The following is a 23,481-nucleotide window of genomic DNA, read 5'->3' on the forward strand; positions in this document are numbered from 1 at the left end:
CTTAACATGCATGCAGACACTTGCCAGATCCCCTTAGTTTCCTGAAATACATGTAGTTTGAAAAATCAACAAAAGTTGAGCGAGTTCATGTGTATGTGTGTCTGTGTAAACCTTTGAAATGCGTCTGTATGTATGAAAAACCCTGGTATGTAGCAATTAAGGAAAAATAAAAGAGATCACCAATGGGTTGCAAAGCCACTGGTATGTGTGAAACAGTGCAGGAAGTACTCAAACCTAGCAAATTTGTACCGGGCCTTCGGCTGTAAGACACAGTCACCACTATGGGCCTCCCTGGCCTCATGGGTGTGGGCTCGCTACACCCAAGTAGATCTATCACTCTTGTCCCTCAGTCCTAACAACGAGGATTAATGGCCTTAAGTGTTGTACCCACCTTTCACATGATCTAAGCGTCTAAACCCTCCTTAAGCTAACCATACCATTTATAAAAGCGTCTGTAAATTGTAACATGTATTACACCCCCGAAGTATAAAATTGAAAACAGTTTAAAAGAAAAGGGGGACATGAACTCACTGTATTGCGTCCTCTGAATCGAGTCGTCAATCCGAACTCTGTCTGCTATGCGACGACCTACACGTACTAACGTCTATTAGACGAACGGACCATGCCTTGGCTTAGGTTTTAGTGTTTTGAGTTGCGTTACTTTGATATTATACTTGTCAAAATAATAATTATTATTTTAACTTAACTTTTGTCTTTAGGAAAAATAGTTAGGCAACTATTCTGTATCTACACTTCTCAAGTATTTATATGTGTAATTCCTTTCCAAGGATGAGGGTATTTATACATGTATTTTTGTCATTTAGAGTATTGACATTATATATTTTTAAGTCTCACTTTAGAAAATATATAATATTTTATCTATCAAAAATAAAATGTCCCAAAATATATATTTTTCCAAAAATACAAATAATCACACAAGCGTGTTAACATGAAATATATATTTAAAATATATATTTATTCGCTTTTATTTTCGAAACTCACCTCCGATATTTTGGAGTTTTGTAACAAAACTTATGGCGAAGTTTACTTCCGAAAAACAAAGTTAACACAGTTTGTAAATACTTGTTAGAAAATAATTTTCTAAGTCTTGGGATTTTTAGAAAATTTCGTCAGAGTTTCCCCTAAAAACGGGAGTGTCCATGCTAATAAGCATATCGTTTTCTTTTCGAAATCAATCAACAATCATTCTTTATAATACCAAGTGCAAAAATATATGTTTCACACCCTAGTCATGAACTTGATGTGTTTCGAAAAGGCGTAGTAACTTAGTAAAGCTTTTAGTAGACTTAGTTACCTTCCGAAGTGTAGTTATTCCATCAAAAATCATTTTCTTAAACGGGTTACGTTTTCACAACTTGTAAACCATATTTACAAAAATTAACTTCTTGAACTCTTCTTGTAAATAAATGTTCTTACACTTATTTTATTTCTAAAAATAATGTAAGTATATGTAAAGTCGTGATTTTCTAAAACCCGATTCTTTAACTTGGTTTACTTAGAAAAAAAAATTCTAGTAAGACTTGAATCAACATGATCACCAATCTACAAGTTCACTCATATTTTAGAAAATCATTCTTTTCAAGTTCATGACTAACTAGAAAGTGGTTATCTTACTTAACATATAACCACTTCCTACTTTGGTTAAATCACCCTTCTAAATATTATCTAACTATATTCATAGGGTGATTAATCCATATAACCAAGAATCTACATAACATCAACGACATACTCATAATCAACATCATACTAGTAGCATTTTATTATAAAGTAAACTTTTATGTTCATTATTCTTGTTTAGCATCTTTTAGTATTCTTGTTCTTTAGTGATTTAGACAATAACATCATACTACTTATTTTGACTAAGAACAAGATGAAACAAGGTGTAAAGAGACTTACTACTAGCACAAGGCTAGGGTAGAATCTAGTGCAAAGATGATGAGAAATATAATGAACAAGACTAGAACAAAGCTCCTTTGAATGCTCCTTAACTTGCAACCTCCATGAATCACCTTCAAGGCTTGAATGGAGCTTGAATATGATGAAGATGGTGATGTAAAAATGGTGGTGATGGTGGCGGTTTGGGGTGAGCCGAAAGAGAGAGAGAGAGAGAGAGAGTGAAGAGTGAGGGTGAACTTGAAATGATGAAGATGATCTAAGGCTCCATACTTAAAGGATGTCTTCATATATTATGGTTACTTACACAAGCCAAGATCTAATAAAATAATGTGTTATAATCTAATCAAATATTGGAGGCATGGTGGATGATTTGGTGGGTCCATGAGGGACCGAAATCGGTTCTAGGGGGGTTGGGTGTAACTTTTGTAACTAAAATGTAAAAGATAGTTAAAATCCAAGTAACTTGATGATACATGTTAGTTTGATTATTTTTAGTGGGTGTTATGGCAAACGGGGATCATGACTAGCCAAAAATACTAAAACAGTGTAATTGACAAAAATTTAGTGTCCCGGGTAATGTCTGGTTATCCGGTTAGATACTGTCCCGTTAAAGTTCTTAATTAGTCCAAATAATGTCTTTTATATATATTTTTGTAACACAAATTATTCCCGGCACTTAGGAAAGTATACAGGACCATTCTGCCATATTTTTGCACTCTACTAGCATTTTACAATGCTGAATTTTAATAATAAATGCAGAATTCTACATTTATAGTGTGTCTTAGGCACTTCCCGATACTATAATTATCACCTAGTGACGCAGTTTTATGGTCCTCACTTCCCTACACTCCATAATAGTGTAGTACCCTGTCCCTGGCTCATACTGGCCATAATAACATTGTCTGCCTATGTGCTGGCGTTGTCAGCATTATTTCTGAATCAACCGTTCAGTGTGCTAACTGTGTTGTGTGCATCAAGTATGTCACTGATTTTTGTGTGAAATAAATGGAGTGACTGCATGAAATATGATGCACATGTATGTATGATACAAAAATCCTAAAGCAGTTTAAAGTGTCAGTTGTAATCAAGCACAGTCATTAAGCACATAATTAAAATTAATTAATTGTACAGTACCTGTAATTGTGAGGGTTGTCACATTCTCCCCCCGTTAAGAAAATTTTGTCCCGAAATTTTAAGTTCTGCTTCCAATTGCCGGGGGTCTTGGGGAATAAATGCGGTTACTTGGCCTTCATACGATCCTCACATTCCCACGTGAATTCTGGGCCATGTCGCGCGTTCCATCGAACCTTGACGAGCTTGACACTACTCCTGCGTGTTTTGTTAACTTTCCAATTCGTAACCTCAACCGGTTCTTCAATGAAGTGGAGAGTGTCGTCGACATGAACCTCATCGGCAGGAATGACAACGGTGTGTTGAGTTAGACTCTTTTTCAGGTTTGATACATGGAACGTATCATGAACACCATTAAGTTCAGCTGGTAAGTCTAATTTGTATGCTTCAAGTCCAATCCTTTGCAGGATTCTGAATGGGCCAATGTAACGCGGATTCAACTTCCCACGCTTCCCAAAGCGTGCCACACCCTTCCAGGGTGAAACCTTCAACAAAACCATATCCCCAACTTGAAACTCTAAAGGTTTCCTCCTTTGGTTTGCATAACCTTTCTGCCTGTCGCGAGCTGCCTTGATGCGCTCTTGAATTTGAAAGATCTTGTCTGTTGTTTCTTGAACTATTTTGGGACCAACCAGCTGTCTATCGCCCGCATCAGCCCAGCATAGCGGTGATCGATGTCACACCCCCAAAATCCACCTGCGGAGTACTACCGCTTGGAGGCGTGACTGACCAGGATCCAGCCACCAATCATACTGAACGAGCATATAAATAGTTTTAAAAGTCTAACCAATACGATTGGTGTTCAAACAAAACAAAGTTTAAGTTGTAAGCGGAAGCATAAGTCTTAAAGTTAAAACATATGTTCAAATGTTTTCAAGTTTAACATGGCACGCGGCAATCCATGTCCCACAACGACTCTCCTCCATGCAAGCTCCAGCTGAGTACCTATGGTCCTGCAAAGCATGTAGTAACGAGTCAACAACTAGTTGAGTGAGTTCACGGTTGGGTGTTCGTTTTAAGTTATTTCGAAAACAGTTTCCTTTAACTGGCATCCTGCCGTGGGGGTTACCCCATAGTTTAAAAACGTGACTTATTTGTTCCCGGTTACTCCGGCATTCCAGCCGTGGGGGCTACCCCGTGTTAGTTATCAGGCATTACGGCCGTGGGGGCTACCCCATGCGTACACTAGACTCGTTACCATATCGACTGCTGACTGTAGTCATGTTTATGTGCCCTGAAACTGTCAATGTCTATCATCATTGACGTGCCCCAGATCCATTAGTTCACGCCCGTCCTCTGCGGCACGGTGTGAGGTTTGTCAGACCTAAATAGCGCTATCTAACTAATGACCCGCTCGCCATTGGCCCGGCGATTAAGTCGATATAAAAAGGAGGGACTTCGTGATAGAGTTTTGGTCTAGTACGAGTTATCCGTCCGTCCGGACGAGGAATCACATTCCTGAACCACTGCTGTCCTACCCAAGGAGGACGAGGAATCCACGTTCCTTAATCCCATTCCCAACCCAGGGAATCCCATGCTTTGTAGAGGGTGTGAACTCACCTTGGTTTGCTCGGCAGTAACACAGAAGGGTCAATCAAGTTGCAAGTGGTCAACTATGTCCTAACATAGATACCATTTATATCATATTCAAACCAAGCAGTGCACGTACAAGTAACAATCATGGCATACAAGTTCTAGCATGGCAGTTCATCAATAGTTCACAACAAGTTTCACAGTAACATTCACGTAATAGTCTAAGGGTGACCCAAACGGTTGGTCTCGTAATGGTGTGCAAGCCCAAAACACGCATTAAACAGTAGCACAAGGGGTCCATAAGGCCGGCCCATTAACTTAGGCCCGTAACTAAGCAAGCCCAATAAGCATGGTCTCGAGTCGAGACTGTGCGGTCTCTACTCGAGACTGTGCGGTCTCGAGTGTAGCTGACAGGGTCTCGAGTCGCAACTGGTGAGGTCTCGGGTTATGCATGTGTTGGTCTCGAGTCGCAACCGGACTCGTAAGCATGGTCTCGAGTCATGCTGTTTGTGTTGATCTCATGTGGTCTCGAGTCGAGACTAGGGGTTCTCGACTCGCAACCTGTGTCGCAACCTGTGGTCTCGGCTTGTCATGCTATGGTCTCGAGTCGAAACCAGGGGTCTCGAATCCCCAGCACCTGCTGATCCTTCACAGTTTGTACTATCCAATGAAATTCATGCAGAATTATGTACTATCCACTAAACATGTTTTGTTGTCTAATATTTACCCAAAATGGATCAAACAATTCAGATTTCAAATATTCAAAGCACATTCAATTTGTTCTTCATATATTCAAAACACATTCATCAAGTTCTTCACATATTCATAACACAAACAACCCTTATTCAACCAAATTTATGAACCACAACTCATTATCATGCATCCTATTATGACAAGCATTTGGTTTCCATTCATCAATCAATTCAACTTGTATGAACACCCAAACCCTTCGGATCCAAACCCAAGTAAAACCGATAACACCATTCATATTCAAGCATATTACCCATTTTTAATATGACAATGCATTAACTTATTATCATCATCAACCGATTTAACACATAACGAGAAACACCTATGAACCGATTGCTTTGAACATCAAATCATCATGCATAACTCAACCAACAACATATTGTCAAATAGCTTTATCATACATCATCAATCCAAGCACAAAACACAACATGAATCACTAATATTAATCAATAAATATCAAGAAACACTAACCGGTTGATGGGTTTCAAAGGTGTGTATGAATCTCCTAACCGAGTGTGTGTGTGAGCCGATCCAAGAGTCCAAATCCGAGAATGAGGGAGTGTGTTTGTGAGAGAAAGTAGGAGAGTGTGTGTGTAGAGGAGTATGTGTGTTGTCAAAGGAAATGGTAAGTGTGGCCATGAGTGTAGCATATATACTAGTTCTTCATGGTTCACCCTAATGGGTTTACAAGTCGGCTAAAGGGGTTACGGCCCAAATTGTCACACCCCGATTTCCACGTGTCTCACCGGTGGGCCCGGTGGGGGATTTCCGTGACGATGTTGGCAACAATATAGTCAAACCACACAATTATATAATGCACAGCGGAAGCTTAAGATAAATATATAAACTTCAACCTCTGGTTGTAATATCAAATGTATTACAGAAGTTGAATATATCCACAGCGGATCAAAATAATAAATATTGTTCATTCAGATGCAGCATCGAGTTTGCGAGACTATGTACGATGCTTAGGACGCCTATACCAGCCCATTTCGTATAGTACCTGCACTTAATCTTTTTGGGGAAAATACGTCAGTTTACACTGGTAAATACATTCAACTGACATATTTGAAAATGTTTATTAAAATTGGTTTGAATGCACAAGGCACAAACTCTTTTATAACTTGGGAAAATTATTAAAATCTTGTGAACGTTTTACATGTTCTTTTATGCGTTCAGTAGCCCGGGCCGTGCCGGGTTAAAGATTTATAGACACACCACATTGCGTAAAACCGTAGTATAAAAACCAACGGCTACGTCTTTTAATTTAATGTCGACAATATATACCGGGTGTACGCCTACACCGGGATGTCGATGGTCGTGGCCATTTCGTAAAATGATGCCAAGGATATCCGGGACAACGGTCATTAAACCCCCCAAAGGCTTTTAAGAAACAAAACTGTTTAAATGAGCCAATCATATTATTTAATTAACCACCTAAGCGATGGAAAAATATAATGCTCAATCAAGCGGTATTAACATACCGTAACCCAAGCCCGTATAGGGGAAATAAGTTAAAGTATTTACCTTTGCAAGTATTATTCCTTAGTTTGATTAAATCACCGATAGCTTTTACTGGGGCTCCTAATCTGGAACGAAGGTTTTAATTAACCTCTTAGAATCCTAACGGGTCTTTATATTGGCTGTAGCCTAGACCGGTTGGTTCCGGAATATAAATACGGTTTAATCGCGCGAAAAGGCGAAAACCGAGAATGGAATGTGATTCTGTCCCAAACAAGTTCAGAGACTTGTTTTATATGGGTTCAAGGTTCACACTCTGGATTTTGGGGTTCAAATAATATAATTTGACCCGTATCGGCTAATTTATGAAAACTAGTTTCATAAGCCGAACCGTGCGCGCAATAGGCGAAACGGTTAACTATGAGAGTCTTACGCTTATTTCCTAAGTCAATATGCCTCAAAGAGGTTGTGGTATCAGTAGGATACCTCCCGTGATGCCCGTAACGAGTTTGAGTTAATATTATGCCCCGTAGGGGCTTTTCGGTCATTTTAAAGACTTTTAAAGAGCTTTTCGAGTTCTACAGGAAATCTGAGTTTCCCGATCAGTTTGTAAAGTCTAAAATACTTTATTTATTATTTAAAATCAGTAGCAACTGGAATCGGGTCAAAAGACCTTGTAGAACTCATGTTTTGGCCGAAAAGGGCATATTCGGTATTTACCGAACCGTAGCCATAACCGCAGGTTATGAGCAAGGTAAAAATTATTAAAAATCTTTAAAATTTCCAAAATATTAATTTATAACAGTGGGTAAAAGTTTTGGTGACGAAATCTTGGTTTAGATAGGCGTTATGCTAATCGCGCCGTTTATTACAAAAGTTTACTTTAATTGCGCTATTTAGCATAACTCTCATTCTAGACCTCGGATTGACGTGAAACTTTAAGGACATGCTTATAATTTAATAAGCAAGGTTCTGGTCCGTTCACGTGTCCGAAATACTCGTTTTATTTTCAAAATGGCGTTACGGTCAACTTTTAGGCGATTATCGGAAATGCGCAAAAGACTCGGATAACTCATGAACCGATCACAGAGGTTCATACCATCATGTAACCTGGTCCTAAGAGTGTCCTAAGGTATATCTATACCTCACTAAAACGGGTCAGAACTGAAGTCAAAGCAAAAGTCAAACTTTTGCGACATTCGGCTCCGAACCGGGTCAATATAGCAAATGGTCGATTCAAACGAGCGCAAACAAGTTTATATGCTTAATATCATGTTTTATGAACATCAAAACAGGTTTCATAACGTATACATTACAGATTATGTAGAAAACGGCAAAATGACTTTCTGTTGACTTTTTAAGTGCGCGTTTGACTCGATATTTGACATAGTTAGAGTGGTGATCAGAGGGAACCCTTTTAGGGGTTTATTACCCATATAAATACCAACTCATAACCACTTTTGATTCGTCATAAGACTGAACCATCACTGATTTATTTTAAAGTCAAACCGTATTTACGACGGTTTGGTTTTTAGCTATTTACTAAGGAAATGTGAAACCACAAAGGGTTAGATCACTTACAGAAGCTTGAGGGAAGACTTAAGAATACAGAGGATTGCTTGAGAGCTCTTGGAATGATCAGATGAGTGTGTTTTGTGTTGTGTGAATGTTATGAGCATAATGTAGCTATTTATAGTGAAATTTGGGCTCTAGGATCATTACAACACATGCTACACTGAGTATGGATGATGGGCAGGTGCCCCTAAGTGATATGGGTCAAGTGTAGGGTGCCCATGCCTCATTTATTGAGGTTTGATCGTTCACAATGTTCAAAAGGCATGTGGTTACAAACTTTCTGCATCTGGGCGTCCCACGCGGCCCGCATGGGAGTTCCATGCACTTTTAATGCGGGTCGCCTGAGTTTCAAATATCAGGCGCGTAAAAGAGGAGGCTCGCGGCCCGCCTCAACTTAAGCCTAACCTTCACGCGGGTCGCGAGAGGTCTGTTTTTCAGGTTTTTAAAATCTTTTGTAATGATTACGGAATCCTGGTAATTAATAACGAAATCTTTCGTAATGATTTACCTGACCTTTCGGGTTTGAAGGGGTAACTTTGCGGTTTGGCCCTCGGTTAATTACAACTAGGGGCCTCGTATTATTTATCCGCGTTGTTAAATCCCTGGTTAGTTTATTAATTATTCAGAAAGCCTTAACTTTCATTATTGACGCTTTTAACCCTTCTCCTACGAATTCGATCGTAACTTTCTCGTTTCATAACGAAACTTCGCGAAATTTATATATTATATTTTAGTGAGTGTATAATACCGTTACAAAGCCTTGGGAACGTCAAAGGGTCACTCAGAGGTATAATTAAACATGTTGACACGATTAACCCCTGTAGCTTGTAATCTCTCACTTTCTTTCGCGTTTTGCTTCTGTACGATCTATGATTTATTCGTTTGAAGGTTCAAGCATTATTTAGGGTTACTATACAGTATATTTACCCTTGTTGACATTTATAACCCTCGAATTTATATATGTTCAAGGTTTGTCAAAATTAGTCCTTTATTTAATATCAATGCCACGTGTAAACAAATGACACGTGTTAACACATTATTGGACACAAAAATTCGAGGTGTTACACAAATGGCCCAACCGGTTACTGTTCACTCGAGACCACATGGTCTCGAGTCGGGTCCTTGTTGTTTCGGTTCATATACATACACGCATACACATAAACATAACATATAGTTCACATAAGATGTTCACATATATCATTACACCAATCATGTCAACTAATCACATAACGTTACACGAAAGGTTCTAAATTTCGAGTTGTCACATCATCCCCAAGTTGAAAGAAATTTCGTCCCGAAATTTGATGGCACTTACTGAGGAAGCTAGTTAAGTTGTATGGTTTTCCCGGTTTTCCTGGGGTGTCACATCCTCCCCCCGTTGATCTGGAATTTCGTCCCGAAATTCCGTAGCTTCAGCCTCAGTAGTGGTCGTACTGTTTGCAAACAGTTGGGGATACTTTTGTTTCATCCGATCTTCGCGCTCCCAGGTGAACTCTGGGCCGCGACGTGAGTTCCAACGAACTCGAACGAGAGGTATTCTAGTGCTCTTGAGGACCTTAACATCCTGGTCCGTGATTTCAACTGGTTCCTCGACGAATCGTAACTGCTCGTCGACAGTGAGTTCCTTCAGAGGAACTACGTGGGTCTCATCTGACAGACACTTCTTCAGATTCGACACGTGAAAAACGTTGTGAACTGCACCGAGTTCTGCTGGTAAGTTTAATCTGTAGGCCACCTTGCCTATTTTCTCAATGATTTCGAAAGGTCCAACGTATCGTGGGTTAAGTTTGCCTCGTTTACCAAAACGAACCACACCCTTCCAGGGTGAAACTTTGAGTAATACCCGCTCCCCAACCTGGAGCTCAAGTGGTTTCCTGCCCTTATCGGCGTAGGCTTTCTGACGGTCACGAGCGGCCGCCATGCGTTGTCGTATTTGAGCAATCCGCTCAGTAGTGTCTACCACATGTTCTGGACCAGTGATTTGACTATCCCCCACCTCTGCCCAACAAAGAGGTGACCGGCATTTACGTCCGTACAATGCCTCGAACGGAGCAGCTTTAATGCTGGTGTGGTAGCTGTTATTGTACGAGAATTCCACAAGTGGTAGATGCTTCTCCCAGCTGTTGCCAAAGTCGATTACACATGCACGAAGCATGTCTTCTAAGGTCTGAATAGTGCGCTCGGACTGCCCGTCCGTCTGTGGGTGATACGCTGTGCCATATCTAATCGTGAGCCAAAGGACTTGTGCATTGCTTGCCACAGCTCTGAAGTAAAACGCGCATCCCGATCAGAGATGATAGAGGTGGGCACCCCGTGCCTCGAAACAACTTCCTTGAGGTATATCTCCGCTAGAGTGGAGAATTTATCCGTTTCTTTAATCGCCAAAAGGTGTGCGGATTTCGTGAGTCGATCCACGATCACCCAAATAGTATCGTTTCCGCGCTGGGATCTAGGTAGGCCAGTAACGAAATCCATGGAAATTTGCTCCCATTTCTATTGTGGTATCTCTGGTTGCTGGAGTAGGCCTGAGGGTTTCTGGTATTCTGTCTTGACTCGCGCACAAGTCAAACACTTGCTGACGTAAGTTGCTATGTGGGCCTTCATGCTAGGCCACCAATACGTAGTTTTAATATCGTGGTACATCTTATCTGAACCAGGGTGTACCGAGTAGTGAGATTTATGCGCCTCATCCATCACCAATTCTCGTAGGTTGCCATAGAGTGGGACCCAAATGCGTCCTGTTACGTAGTAAGCACCGTCTTCCTTCTGTTCTAAGCGTTGCCTTGACCCGCGTAGGGCTTCAGCCCTGACGTTTTCTGGTTTCAGTGCTTCGATCTGAGCAGCTCGTATTTGAGAAGGGAGACCAGAATGTATAGTGAGTTGTAAAGCTCTCACGCGCTTAGGCGCAGTGTCCTTTCGACTGAGGGCGTCAGGCACAACATTGGCCTTGCCCGGGTGATACCTGATAGAGCACTCGTAGTCATTCAGTAATTCGACCCATCGTCGTTGCCGCATATTCAGTTCCTTCTGCTTGAATATGTACTATAGGCTCCTGTGGTCGGTGTAGATGGCGCACTTGGTTCCGTACAGGTAGTGTCGCCATAACTTAAGTGCGAAAACAACAGCTCCTAGTTCCAAATCGTGTGTAGTGTAGTTCTTCTCATGAACTTTGAGTTGGCGGGAGGCGTAGGCTATGACTTTATCTCGTTGCATCAATACACAACCAAGACCTTGAATTGATGCATCACAGTAAACCACAAAATCGTCTGTGCCCTCTGGCAGTGAAAGGATAGGTGCACTACAAAGTCTATCCTTTAGGTGTTGAAAAGCTAACTCCTGTGCATTGCCCCAATGATAAACAACGCCTTTCTGCGTTAGCAAGGTGAGAGGCTGCGCGATCTTAGAAAAATCCTTAATGAACCTCCTGTAATAACCTGCCAATCCCAAGAATTGGCGAATTTCCTTTGGTGTGCGAGGTGCAGGCCAGTTCTTAATAGCGTCTACCTTGGATGGATCAACGTGAATCCCATCCTTGTTCACCACGTGGCCTAGGAAATGGACCTCACGAAGCCAGAAGTCGCATTTCGAGAACTTCGCGTAAAGCTGTTCTGTTCGAAGGAGTTCCAAAATAAGTCGTAGATGCTGCTCGTGTTCCTCCTGACTCTTAGAATAGATTAGGATGTCGTCGATGAAGACTATAACGAACTTGTCCAGATAAGGCTTGCACACTCGATTCATCAAGTCCATGAAAACTGCGGGTGCGTTTGTCAGCCCAAACGGCATGACCAAAAATTCATAGTGCCCATAACGAGTTCTAAAGGCTGTCTTGGAGACATCCTCTTCTGGAACTCTCAGCTGGTGATATCCCGATCTCAGATCGATCTTCGAATAGTAGCTCGACCCCTGCAACTGGTCGAACAAGTCGTCAATACGCGGTAGAGGATAACGGTTCTTCACAGTCACCTTATTGAGTTCACGATAGTCGATACACATTCTGAAGGTACCGTCCTTCTTCTTCACAAATAGTACTGGAGCTCCCCAGGGCGATGAACTAGGACGAATAAAACCCTTATCCAGGAGTTCTTGTAGTTGCGTAGAGAGTTCTTCCAACTCTGATGGAGCTAAACGATAAGGTGCACGAGCTATAGGCGCAGCTCCAGGAGCTAGTTCAATCTGAAACTCGACTTGGCGATGGGGTGGAAGACCAGGTAATTCCTCAGGGAATACCTCAGGGTAGTCACGTACAACTGGAAAATCTTCTAGCTTCTTCTCCTTCTCCGAGGTATCAGTAACTAGAGCCAAAATCGCAGTGTGCCCCTTTCGTAAGCACTTCTGGGCCTTAAGGAGAGTGATGATGTTCTCAACAGCACTTCTCTTGTCGCCACGAATCATGAGTGGTTCATTACCGGAACCAGGAATACGAACGATCTTCTCGTTGCAAAGAATTTCTGCTCGGTGTTGGGATAGCCAATCCATCCCAATGACAACGTCGAAACTACCCAAGACGATAGGAATAAGGTCAATAGAGAAGGTCTGGTTAGCGAGGACAAGTTTGCAACCCTTGACTACGTGCGATGCCTCCAAACTCTTACCATTAGCTAGCTCTACAGTGTGCTTGTTGCTCAGGGGTGTTGGAATACGCTTAAGCATTTTACTAACTTCTGGTGACACATAGCTAGTATCGGCACCCGAATCAAATAAGACTGTAACATAAAAGTCGTCGAGAAGGAACTTACCCGTCACCACGTTGGGGTCATTCCTTGCTTCACCTTTGCCAATCACGAACACTCGTCCCCTGGCACCATTGTTGTTGTTGTGGTTCCCATTGTTACCATTCCCCTGATTGTTGTTGTTGTTCTGGTTCTGGTTCAGTTGGGGACAATCTTTCTTGAAGTGGCCTTCAGCTCCACACTGAAAGCACCCTTTGTTGTTACCCTGTTGTTGCCGCTGGTTCTGTTGAGGTTGCTGACGATTCTGATTGGCGGGGTATGCGCTCCTGCAATCCTTTGCAACATGACCAGGCTTGTTGCACCGATGACAGTTGCCCCTGGTGCATGGCCCACTGTGGTGTAGGTTGCAACGATTGCATTTGGGGTGATTCCCCTTGTACCCACCATGACTTTGACCACCAGACGATTGCTGACTGGGGCTCTTGTGGTCGTCAGTCTTTCTCTGCTGAGACTGAGATTGCACAGAAGTTGAACCCTTGCTTGAAGTTCCATCCCATTTCCGTTTGTTGTCACTAGAGGTACCAGAAGTAGTTGCAGCGCCTATGCGCTTTGGTAACTTGTTCTGCTCCACCGCCTGATCAGTAAGACGGTGGGCCAACTGAACAACCTACTGGATAGTGGCCAAGTTTGCTGAAGTCACATGACTTTGGATTTCTGGCACCAAGCCCTTGAGATAGAGTTCAATTCGCTTATAGGCAGGGTCCACCATAGTAGGACACAACAAGGCAAGCTCATGCGATCTCTTAGTATACGCCTCAATCTCTGACCCCGTCATCTTGAGGTTGTAGAACTCGTCTTCCAACTTATGAATGTCATCGCGACTGCAGTATTCCTCCCTGATCATTTCCTTGAAAGTTTCCCATGGGGTGGCGTTGGCAGCAACCAACCCTAGCATTTGAACTTGAGCGTTCCACCACGTGAGGGCTAAACCCTCGAGAGTACCAGTAGCATACTTCACCCTGCGCGCTTCAGGGCATTCACACATTTCGAACACAGATTCTAGTTTCTCAAACCAGTGGAGGAGACCTACCGCTCCTTCAGTTCCGCTAAAAGTAGTGGGTCGACAGTCCATAAAGGTCTTAAAAGTGCACACCGGTGCCTGAGCATGTTGACCTAAGGTAGGTGAAATAAAGACAGAGTTTAACACAAAGGTTGGATCACGAGAGCAGGATCCTAAAGATCCTAGAATAAGTTCGGACTGCAAGATATACCTCCTGCGTATGCAGCTGCAAGTGCTGCGGCAACTCGTTCGTTGATCAGTGCTGTCAACTGGGCTTGTGTCATGTAAACGCGTCCAGACATGATTCTTCATATCAAGAGTAACACGAGTGAGAGAGGTTCGCGAAAGTACGATAGTAGGATAGAGTAAGCACGCACGTGTTCAAGCAACAATAGTTATACTAACCAAGCATACCATGAGCAATGTACTATGTAACTAACAAGTAGGCAATATACACATATCATATCACTTAGAACGTCGAGCCTTGCATGTGGAGTGAAGCGTCGTTGTGGACCGTTGAGCACTATACCGGTTATAGTCTGGTTTTAACAAAAACGTTTCCCCTTTATTAAAACCAAGTTCACTGTAACCAATGGCTCTGATACCAATCTGTCACACCCCCAAAATCCACCTGCGGAGTACTACCGCTTGGAGGCGTGACTGACCAGGATCCAGCCACCAATCATACTGAACGAGCATATAAATAGTTTTAAAAGTCTAACCAATACGATTGGTGTTCAAACAAAACAAAGTTTAAGTTGTAAGCGGAAGCATAAGTCTTAAAGTTAAAACATATGTTCAAATGTTTTCAAGTTTAACATGGCACGCGGCAATCCATGTCCCACAACGACTCTCCTCCATGCAAGCTCCAGCTGAGTACCTATGGTCCTGCAAAGCATGTAGTAACGAGTCAACAACTAGTTGAGTGAGTTCACGGTTGGGTGTTCGTTTTAAGTTATTTCGAAAACAGTTTCCTTTAACTGGCATCCTGCCGTGGGGGTTACCCCATAGTTTAAAAACGTGACTTATTTGTTCCCGGTTACTCCAGCATTCCAGCCGTGGGGGCTACCCCGTGTTAGTTATCAGGCATTACGGCCGTGGGGGCTACCCCATGCGTACACTAGACTCGTTACCATATCGACTGCTGACTGTAGTCATGTTTATGTGCCCTGAAACTGTCAATGTCTATCATCATTGACGTGCCCCAGATCCATTAGTTCACGCCCGTCCTCTGCGGCACGGTGTGAGGTTTGTCAGACCTAAATAGCGCTATCTAACTAATGACCCGCTCGCCATTGGCCCGGCGATTAAGTCGATATAAAAAGGAGGGACTTCGTGATAGAGTTTTGGTCTAGTACGAGTTATCCGTCCGTCCGGACGAGGAATCACATTCCTGAACCACTGCTGTCCTACCCAAGGAGGACGAGGAATCCACGTTCCTTAATCCCATTCCCAACCCAGGGAATCCCATGCTTTGTAGAGGGTGTGAACTCACCTTGGTTTGCTCGGCAGTAACACAGAAGGGTCAATCAAGTTGCAAGTGGTCAACTATGTCCTAACATAGATACCATTTATATCAGATTCAAACCAAGCAGTGCACGTACAAGTAACAATCATGGCATACAAGTTCTAGCATGGCAGTTCATCAATAGTTCACAACAAGTTTCACAGTAACATTCACGTAATAGTCTAAGGGTGACCCAAACAGTTGGTCTCGTAATGGTGTGCAAGCCCAAAACACGCATTAAACAGTAGCACAAGGGGTCCATAAGGCCGGCCCATTAACTTAGGCCCGTAACTAAGCAAGCCCAATAAGCGTGGTCTCGAGTCGAGACTGTGCGGTCTCTACTCGAGACTGTGCGGTCTCGAGTGTAGCTGACAGGGTCTCGAGTCGCAACTGGTGAGGTCTCGGGTTATGCATGTGTTGGTCTCGAGTCGCAACCGGACTCGTAAGCATGGTCTCGAGTCATGCTGTTTGTGTTGATCACATGTGGTCTCGAGTCGAGACTAGGGGTTCTCGACTCGCAACCTGTGTCGCAACCTGTGGTCTCGGCTTGTCATGCTATGGTCTCGAGTCGAAACCAGGGGTCTCGACTCCCCAGCACCTGCTGATCCTTCACAGTTTGTACTATCCAATGAAATTCATGCAGAATTATGTACTATCCACTAAGCATGTTTTGTTGTCTAATATTTACCCAAAATGGATCAAACAATTCAGATTTCAAATATTCAAAGCACCTTCAAAGCACATTCAAGTTGTTCTTCATATATTCAAAACACATTCATCAAGTTCTTCACATATTCATAACACAAACAACCCTTATTCAACCAAATTTATGAACCACAACTCACTATCATGCATCCTATTATGACAAGCATTTGGTTTCCATTCATCAATCAATTCAACTTGTATGAACACCCAAACCCTTCGGATCCAAACCCAAGTAAAACCGATAACACCATTCATATTCAAGCATATTACCCATTTTTAATATGACAATGCATTAACTTATTATCATCATCAACCGATTTAACACATAACGAGAAACACCTATGAACCGATTGCTTTGAACATCAAATCATCATGCATAACTCAACCAACAACATATTGTCAAATAGCTTTATCATACATCATCAATCCAAGCACAAAACACAACATGAATCACTAATATTAATCAATAAATATCAAGAAACACTAACCGGTTGATGGGTTTCAAAGGTGTGTATGAATCTCCTAACCGAGTGTGTGTGTGAGCCGACCCAAGAGTCCAAATCCGAGAATGAGGGAGTGTGTTTGTGAGAGAAAGTAGGAGAGTGTGTGTGTAGAGGAGTATGTGTGTTGTCAAAGGAAATGGTAAGTGTGGCCATGAGTGTAGCATATATACTAGTTCTTCATGGTTCACCCTAATGGATTTACAAGTCGGCTAAAGGGGTTACGGCCCAAATGGCCCAACCGGTTACTGTTCACTCGAGACCACATGGTCTCGAGTCGGGTCCTTGTTGTTTCGGTTCATATACATACACGCTTACACATAAACATAACATATAGTTCACATAAGATGTTCACATATATCATTACACCAATCATGTCAACTAATCACATAACGTTACACGAAAGGTTCTAAATTTCGAGTTGTCACAATCGACACTTGCGTGCGTAAAGAGCTTCAAATGGCGCTGCTCCAATGCTTGTGTGGTAGCTGTTGTTGTACGAAAATTCGACCAATGGTAAGTGATTGTCCCAGCTACCACCCAGGTCCATTACACATGCTCTCAGCATATCTTCCAATGTCTGAATTGTTCGTTCACTCTGTCCGTCAGTTTGCGGGTGAAACGTTGTACTCAGATTTAACTGAGAACCAAATGCTTCTTGGAAGGATTGCCAAATCCTTGACACGAATCTTCCATCTCTATCTGAGATGATTGAGAGAGGCACTCCATGTCGTGCAACAATCTCTCTCATGTATATCTCGGCTAGCTTACTCGTGTTGTCTTTTTCCTTGATTGGCAGGAAGTGCCCAGATTTCGTTAAACGGTCTACTATGACCCAAATTGTATCATGGCCTTTGGGCGTCCTTGGAAATTTTGTTATGAAATCCATAGAAATCTGTTCCCACTTCCATTTGGGTATTTCAGGTTGCTGTAGAAGACCTGAAGGTTTTTGGTATTCGACCTTTACCTTGGCGCACGTTAAACATTTGCTAAAATATACCGCAACATCGCCTTTCATCCTTGGCCACTAATAGAAATCCTTAACATCTTGGTACATTTTATCCGCTCCTGGATGAATCGAGTACCGTGACTTGTGAGCCTCATCGAATATAACCTTTCTCAATCCACCAAACATAGGAACCCAAATTCGTTTCATGAAACACAAGGTTCCTTCCCCGTTTGGTACCAACTGCTTCTCCATCCCACGGAGGTACTCATTCTCGATATTCCTTTCTTTGAGAGCTTCTCTCTGCGCGGCACGAATGCGCAATGAGAGGTCTGTCTGGACAATCATTTCCAAAGCCCTAACCCTTATAGGCTTAATCCTTTCCTTTTGACTCAAGGCATCGGCGACCACATTCGCCTTCCCTGGATGATACTTGATTTCACAATCGTAATCGTTCAACAGTTCAACCCAGCGTCTTTGCCGCATGTTAAGCTCCTTTTGGTTAAATATGTGTTGTAAGCTTTTGTGATCAGTGAAGATCGTACATCTCGTGCCATACAAATAATGTCGCCAGATCTTCAGCGCAAATACCACCGCGCCTAACTGCAAGTCATGCGTGGTATAATTTTTCTCGTGTACCTTCAGCTGGCGCGAAGCATAGGCTATAACTTTCTGTCGTTGCATTAACACGCAGCCTAAACCCTGACGCGAGGCGTCACAATACACCACGAAGTCGTCCGTGCCTTCGGGTAGAGCTAAAATCGATGTGTCACAAAGCTTGTTTTTCAACAACCGAAACGCTTCTTCTTGCTTGTCACCCCAATCAAACTTCTTGTCTTTCTGTGTGAGTGCGGTCAGAGGTTGAGCGATTTTAAAGAAATCCTCAATGAACCTTCGATAATAACCATCCAACCCTAAGAACTGTCGAATCTCGGTTGGCGTCTTTGGAGTCTCCCAACTCTTGATTGCTTCAATCTTTGTAGGATCCACATGGATTCCATTTCCATTAACCACATGTCCAAGAAATTGAACTTCGCGTAGCCAAAACTCACACTTCGAGAACTTAGCGTACAACTTCTCCTTTTTAAGTAGCTCTAGAATGGCTCTTAAGTGTTGCTCGTGTTCTTCTTTCGACTTTGAATAAATCAGAATATCATCAATAAACACAATCACAAACTTGTCGAGGTACGGCTTGAAGACTCTGTTCATCAAGTCCATAAAAACTACTGGTTCGTTTGTTAGGCCAAACGGCATAACCAGGAACTCGTAATGTCCATATCGAGTTCTAAAAGCAGTCTTGGGAATACTTTCCTCTTGTATCCTCAGTTGATGATATCCTGATCGAAGGTCGATCTATGAATAGAAGCTTTAACCTTGAAGTTGGTCGAACAGGTCATCAATCCTTGGCAAAGGATATCTGTTTTTGATAGTCAACTTATTAAGCTCGCGGTAGTCTATACACATACGAAAACTACCATCCTTCTTCTTAACAAACAAAACCGGAGCTCCCCAAGGTGAGAAGCTTGGTCTGATGAATCCCTTGTCTAATAGCTCTTGAAGTTGTGTTGACAGCTCTTACATCTCTGAAGGTGCAAGTCGATAAGGTGTCTTAGCCACAGGCGTGGCGCCTGGAACTAAGTCAATGTGAAATTCGACTTGTCTTGGAGGCGGCAATCCTGGCAAGTCTTCTGGGAAGATCTCGAGATATTCCTTTACGACTAGAATGTCTTCGATCATTGGTTCAGCGGCTTCCTTATCAACGATATGTGCCAAGAAGGCAACGCATCCTTTCTTCAAACACTTCCTGGCTTTCAAGCAGCTAATGATCCTCAATGGCGTATCGCGCTTTTCTCCATGAACTACAATCGTCTCTCCATCGGCCATTGGGATGCGAATGGTCTTTTCGTGACAAACCACCTCGGCTTTGTTGCTAGACAGCCAATCCATCCCTACTACCACGTCGAAGCTTCCCAATTTGACTAGCAGTAGATCCAAAGTGAACTCATGCTCTCCCAATCCGATCACGCATCCTCTAATGACTTCATTTGTTTCAACTAGCTTTCCATTAGCCAGTTCGATCGAGTACGGAACGTCTAACTTACTAGCAGTTAACCCAAGCATATTCTTAAATTCTAACGATACAAAGCTATAGTCAGCACCAGTATCAAACAGAACAGATGCAAAGCGTTAATTTATAGGGAACGTACTAGTGACAACATTCGGGTCCTGGCGTGCTTCCATTGCCCCTATGTTGAATACCCTTCCACGAGCTTGGTTGAGCTTTGGGCATTCCTTTTTAAAGTGTCCGACTTCTCCGCAGTTGAAACATCCCAGTCCTAGTATGTTACCATTATCACCTTGATCATTGTTTGCTCCCCGATTCCCAGTTTGGTTTCCAACATTTCCCCGATTAGTATTTCCGCCGTTGCGGTTTCCATTTCCGTTCCCACCGCGATTGTTGTTACCAAAACCTCTATGACCATTTTTTCCACGACCAACACCTGTGCCAACCCAGCAAGTATTCTTCGAATGGCCCTCCTTACCACAAAACTCGTATTTCCTCAACCTGCACTGACCCGAGTGATGGTACAGGCAAATGTCACATTTGGGCAAAGCACCCATGTAACCCTTCCCTTTGCTTTCGACACCGGTTTTGGCCTTGGCCGGTGTGTTTGATTCACCCTTCTTGCTCACGCTGCTGGTTCCTTACTTGAAGTTGGAAAATTTCCGTTTGTTTTCACCAGACGACTCCACATGAGTCTCCTTTTTCTGATCACCATTAGAAAACTTGTTTAGCCTGATGGCTTTTTCAGTAAGTGATATGCTCATATCGATGGCTTCAGTAATGGTTGCCGGTTTCGACGTTGTAACCATGCTCATAATCTGAGGTGCTAACCCCCAGATGAAGCGTTCCACGCGCTTGAATTCGGGCGTAACCATGTACGGCACCACATGGGACAGATCATGGAACCTTTGAATATATTCAGCGATTTTTTGGCCTTCCATCTTTAAGTTCCAAAATTCTGTTTCCAGTTTCTGGATCTCAGCTCTGGAGCAATACTTCTTGCGCATCAGCTCCTTCAGTTCGGCCCAAGTCATGGCGTATGCTGCAGCCTCTCCTAAGGTTTGAACTTGGAGATTCCACCATGATAGGGCACCATCAGTAAAAAGCCTAGAGATGTATGTAACTTGTTGTCCCGGCGCACATTTGCTCATTCTTATTGTCGTTTCAGTCTTTTCAGACCAACGGGTAAAAGCCACGGCACCTCCAGTGCCATCAAAGTTTAACAGCTTGCAATCTAAGAATTGCTTGAAAGTACACCCTGTACAAGCAATGTCATTTACAGGAATTATTAGCAATTGCACATGAAATGTCCAAATATAGTGTTATGTGTCTCTAGTGACTTATCATTACCATTTGGAGGGTTGTTGTTGTTGTTGTTGTTGTTGGAGGTACCTGTGTCATTTTGGGAGGCCGCGTACTGCGCTATAGCTGCAGCAATTATCCCCTGGAGTTCCGCCTGGATAGTAGGCACGCGTACTTTGTCACACCCTGGCTTTTGCGGAAGCGTGGGTTTATTTGGTGTGACTTCTTAATACCTTAGCATAATCACAACAATGCTATATGAAAATAAAACCATGATGTTCATCCATTAATTCAGTTTCAAAAGTAAGATACGACAACATTGTTTTCAAAAGTCGACACATGCAACGAAATTACAACATGACATAATAAAAATCTTGTTCATACGACACAACCATAAGACATGAATTAAAAACACAGTTTAAGACTTGTGACTCGTCCAGGCAAAAGTCACAATCCCTAAACTCGGATGACATCAATTCTCCTACGCAGCTTGATGACATAGCATACCTTGCCAGATCCCTAATTTCCTGAAATACATGTAATTTGAAAAATCAACAAAAGTTGAGCGAGTTCATGTAAAAGTGAGTATGTTTGTAAATCGTTAAAGTACATCACCACTGGTTTGCAAAGAGATCACCACTGGTATGTAGCAATTAAGGAAAAAGAGATCACCACTGGTTTGCAAAGCCACTGGTATGTGTGAAGTGATGCAGGAACACTGAAACCTAGCAAATTTGTACCGGGCCTCGGCTGTAAGACACAGTCACCTCTATGGGCCTCCCCGGCCTCTCGGATGTGGGCTCGCTACACCCAAATAGATCTATCACTCTTGTGTCCCTCGGTCCTAACTACGAGAATTAATGGCTTTAAGCGTTGTACCCACCACTCACATGATCTGAATGTCCCAACCCTCCTTAAGCTAACCATACCATGTATAAAAACGTTCTAAATAATTGTGACATGTATTTCACCCCCGAAGTTATAAAGCTAAAAACAGTTAAGAGAAAAGGGGGACATGAACTCACAGAAGTGCGTCTCGAAATAGTCGGCCCCAAATCAACCTGCTACGTGACGACCTACACGTACTAATTCCTATTAGACGGATGGTCGTGCCTTGGCTTAAGGTTTAACGTTTTTGGGAAATAGTTAGACAACTATTTCGTATTTACACTTCTTACTTATTTAATAAGTATATTCCTTCCCAAGGATGGGGTATTAATACATGTGTATTTTTATAATTCCGAAAATATTTTTAAGTCCCACTTGAAAAATATATTTTTAATTACTTTGTCTAAAATGTTTTAATCCCAAAATATATATATTTTTCCCAAAATATTATATTTTATTTCACAGGTTTTTCCAAAATAATATTTTCACGAAAATGTACAAATAAGAGTATTTTTCTGTAAAATACATAAGTTACATTTTTAAAGTTCGCGTTGTATACGATACTTACATAACTTAATTATTTTTCTTGTGAGCGCGTTGGTATTATTTTGGAGTAGTATTTTCATGGTGTTTTCATGTTATATTATTTTTACCCTAAAAACAATATATATCTAGTTCACAAAATAATCACATAATCACACAAGCGTCTTATTATAAAATATATATTCTACATATATATTTAACAAGTTCTATTTACGAAAACCCACCTACGGTACTTGATATTTTGTAATAAAAATCATGGCGAAGTTTATTTTTGAAAACAGTTAAAAATTATATTTGTAATTATTTGTTAGAAAAATATTTCTAAGTGTTATGTGAAAAATTTCGCCAGAGTTTCCTCTGTAAATGGAGGCGTCCATGCTTTTAGCATATCATTTTCTTTTTGTTAAAATCAACCAAACAATTTACCAATCAACGACATACAATATTTCTTCATCAAACTTGACAAAAATAAGACTAACCATAACTCATGAACTTGAGAGTTTTGTAAAAGTATGTAGTAAATTACCATCATATTTAGTGGGTCTTGTTAACTTTAAAAACATGTTTAGTTTCTTGTAAACTTTATTTTTAAAGAACTTGAAGTTTAACAACTTCTAGTCAAGTTTCACAAAAATATTTCTTTATGAAATTTCCTTGTTATACAAGTATTTACACACTTGTTTATTTACTAAAAATGCTTCTAGTTTTTACTAAAAATGCTTCTGGTTTATAAAATATCCGGGTTTTAACAAAACTAGTGTTTTCCGCTTGGTTCTTCCGAAAACCCACTTGTAGATCTTTAGATCCACAAGTTTACAACTTCATTTTACAAGAAAAATTATGTTTATTCAAGTTTCAAGTTCATGGTGGATGGTTTCGTCATCTTTCTCATTTCTAACACTAATATCCTACTAGTTCATGTTCTTGA

The 23,481-nt window shown here is 41.8% G+C and overlaps 1 protein-coding gene across 1 annotated transcript; it reads right to left on the reverse strand.

Annotated features, from left to right (window-relative positions):
- Positions 1–19,942: 19,942 nt before the first annotated feature.
- LOC110930876 (ATP-dependent RNA helicase glh-2-like) lies at positions 19,943–20,377 on the reverse strand. The gene has a single exon (XM_022174270.1). The coding sequence runs from the start codon at positions 20,375–20,377 to the stop codon at positions 19,943–19,945; it is 435 nt and encodes a 144-aa protein (XP_022029962.1).
- Between the last annotated feature and the right edge of the window lie 3,104 nt (positions 20,378–23,481).

This window comes from Helianthus annuus, chromosome 1 (genome assembly GCF_002127325.2).
Source record: "Helianthus annuus cultivar XRQ/B chromosome 1, HanXRQr2.0-SUNRISE, whole genome shotgun sequence".
Taxonomy (NCBI): domain Eukaryota; kingdom Viridiplantae; phylum Streptophyta; class Magnoliopsida; order Asterales; family Asteraceae; genus Helianthus; species Helianthus annuus.

Coding starts and splice junctions, on each gene's coding strand:
- LOC110930876 (XM_022174270.1), bottom strand. CDS start 20,377: ATGGGTGCTTTGCCCAAATGTGACATTTGCCTGTACCATCACTCGGGT.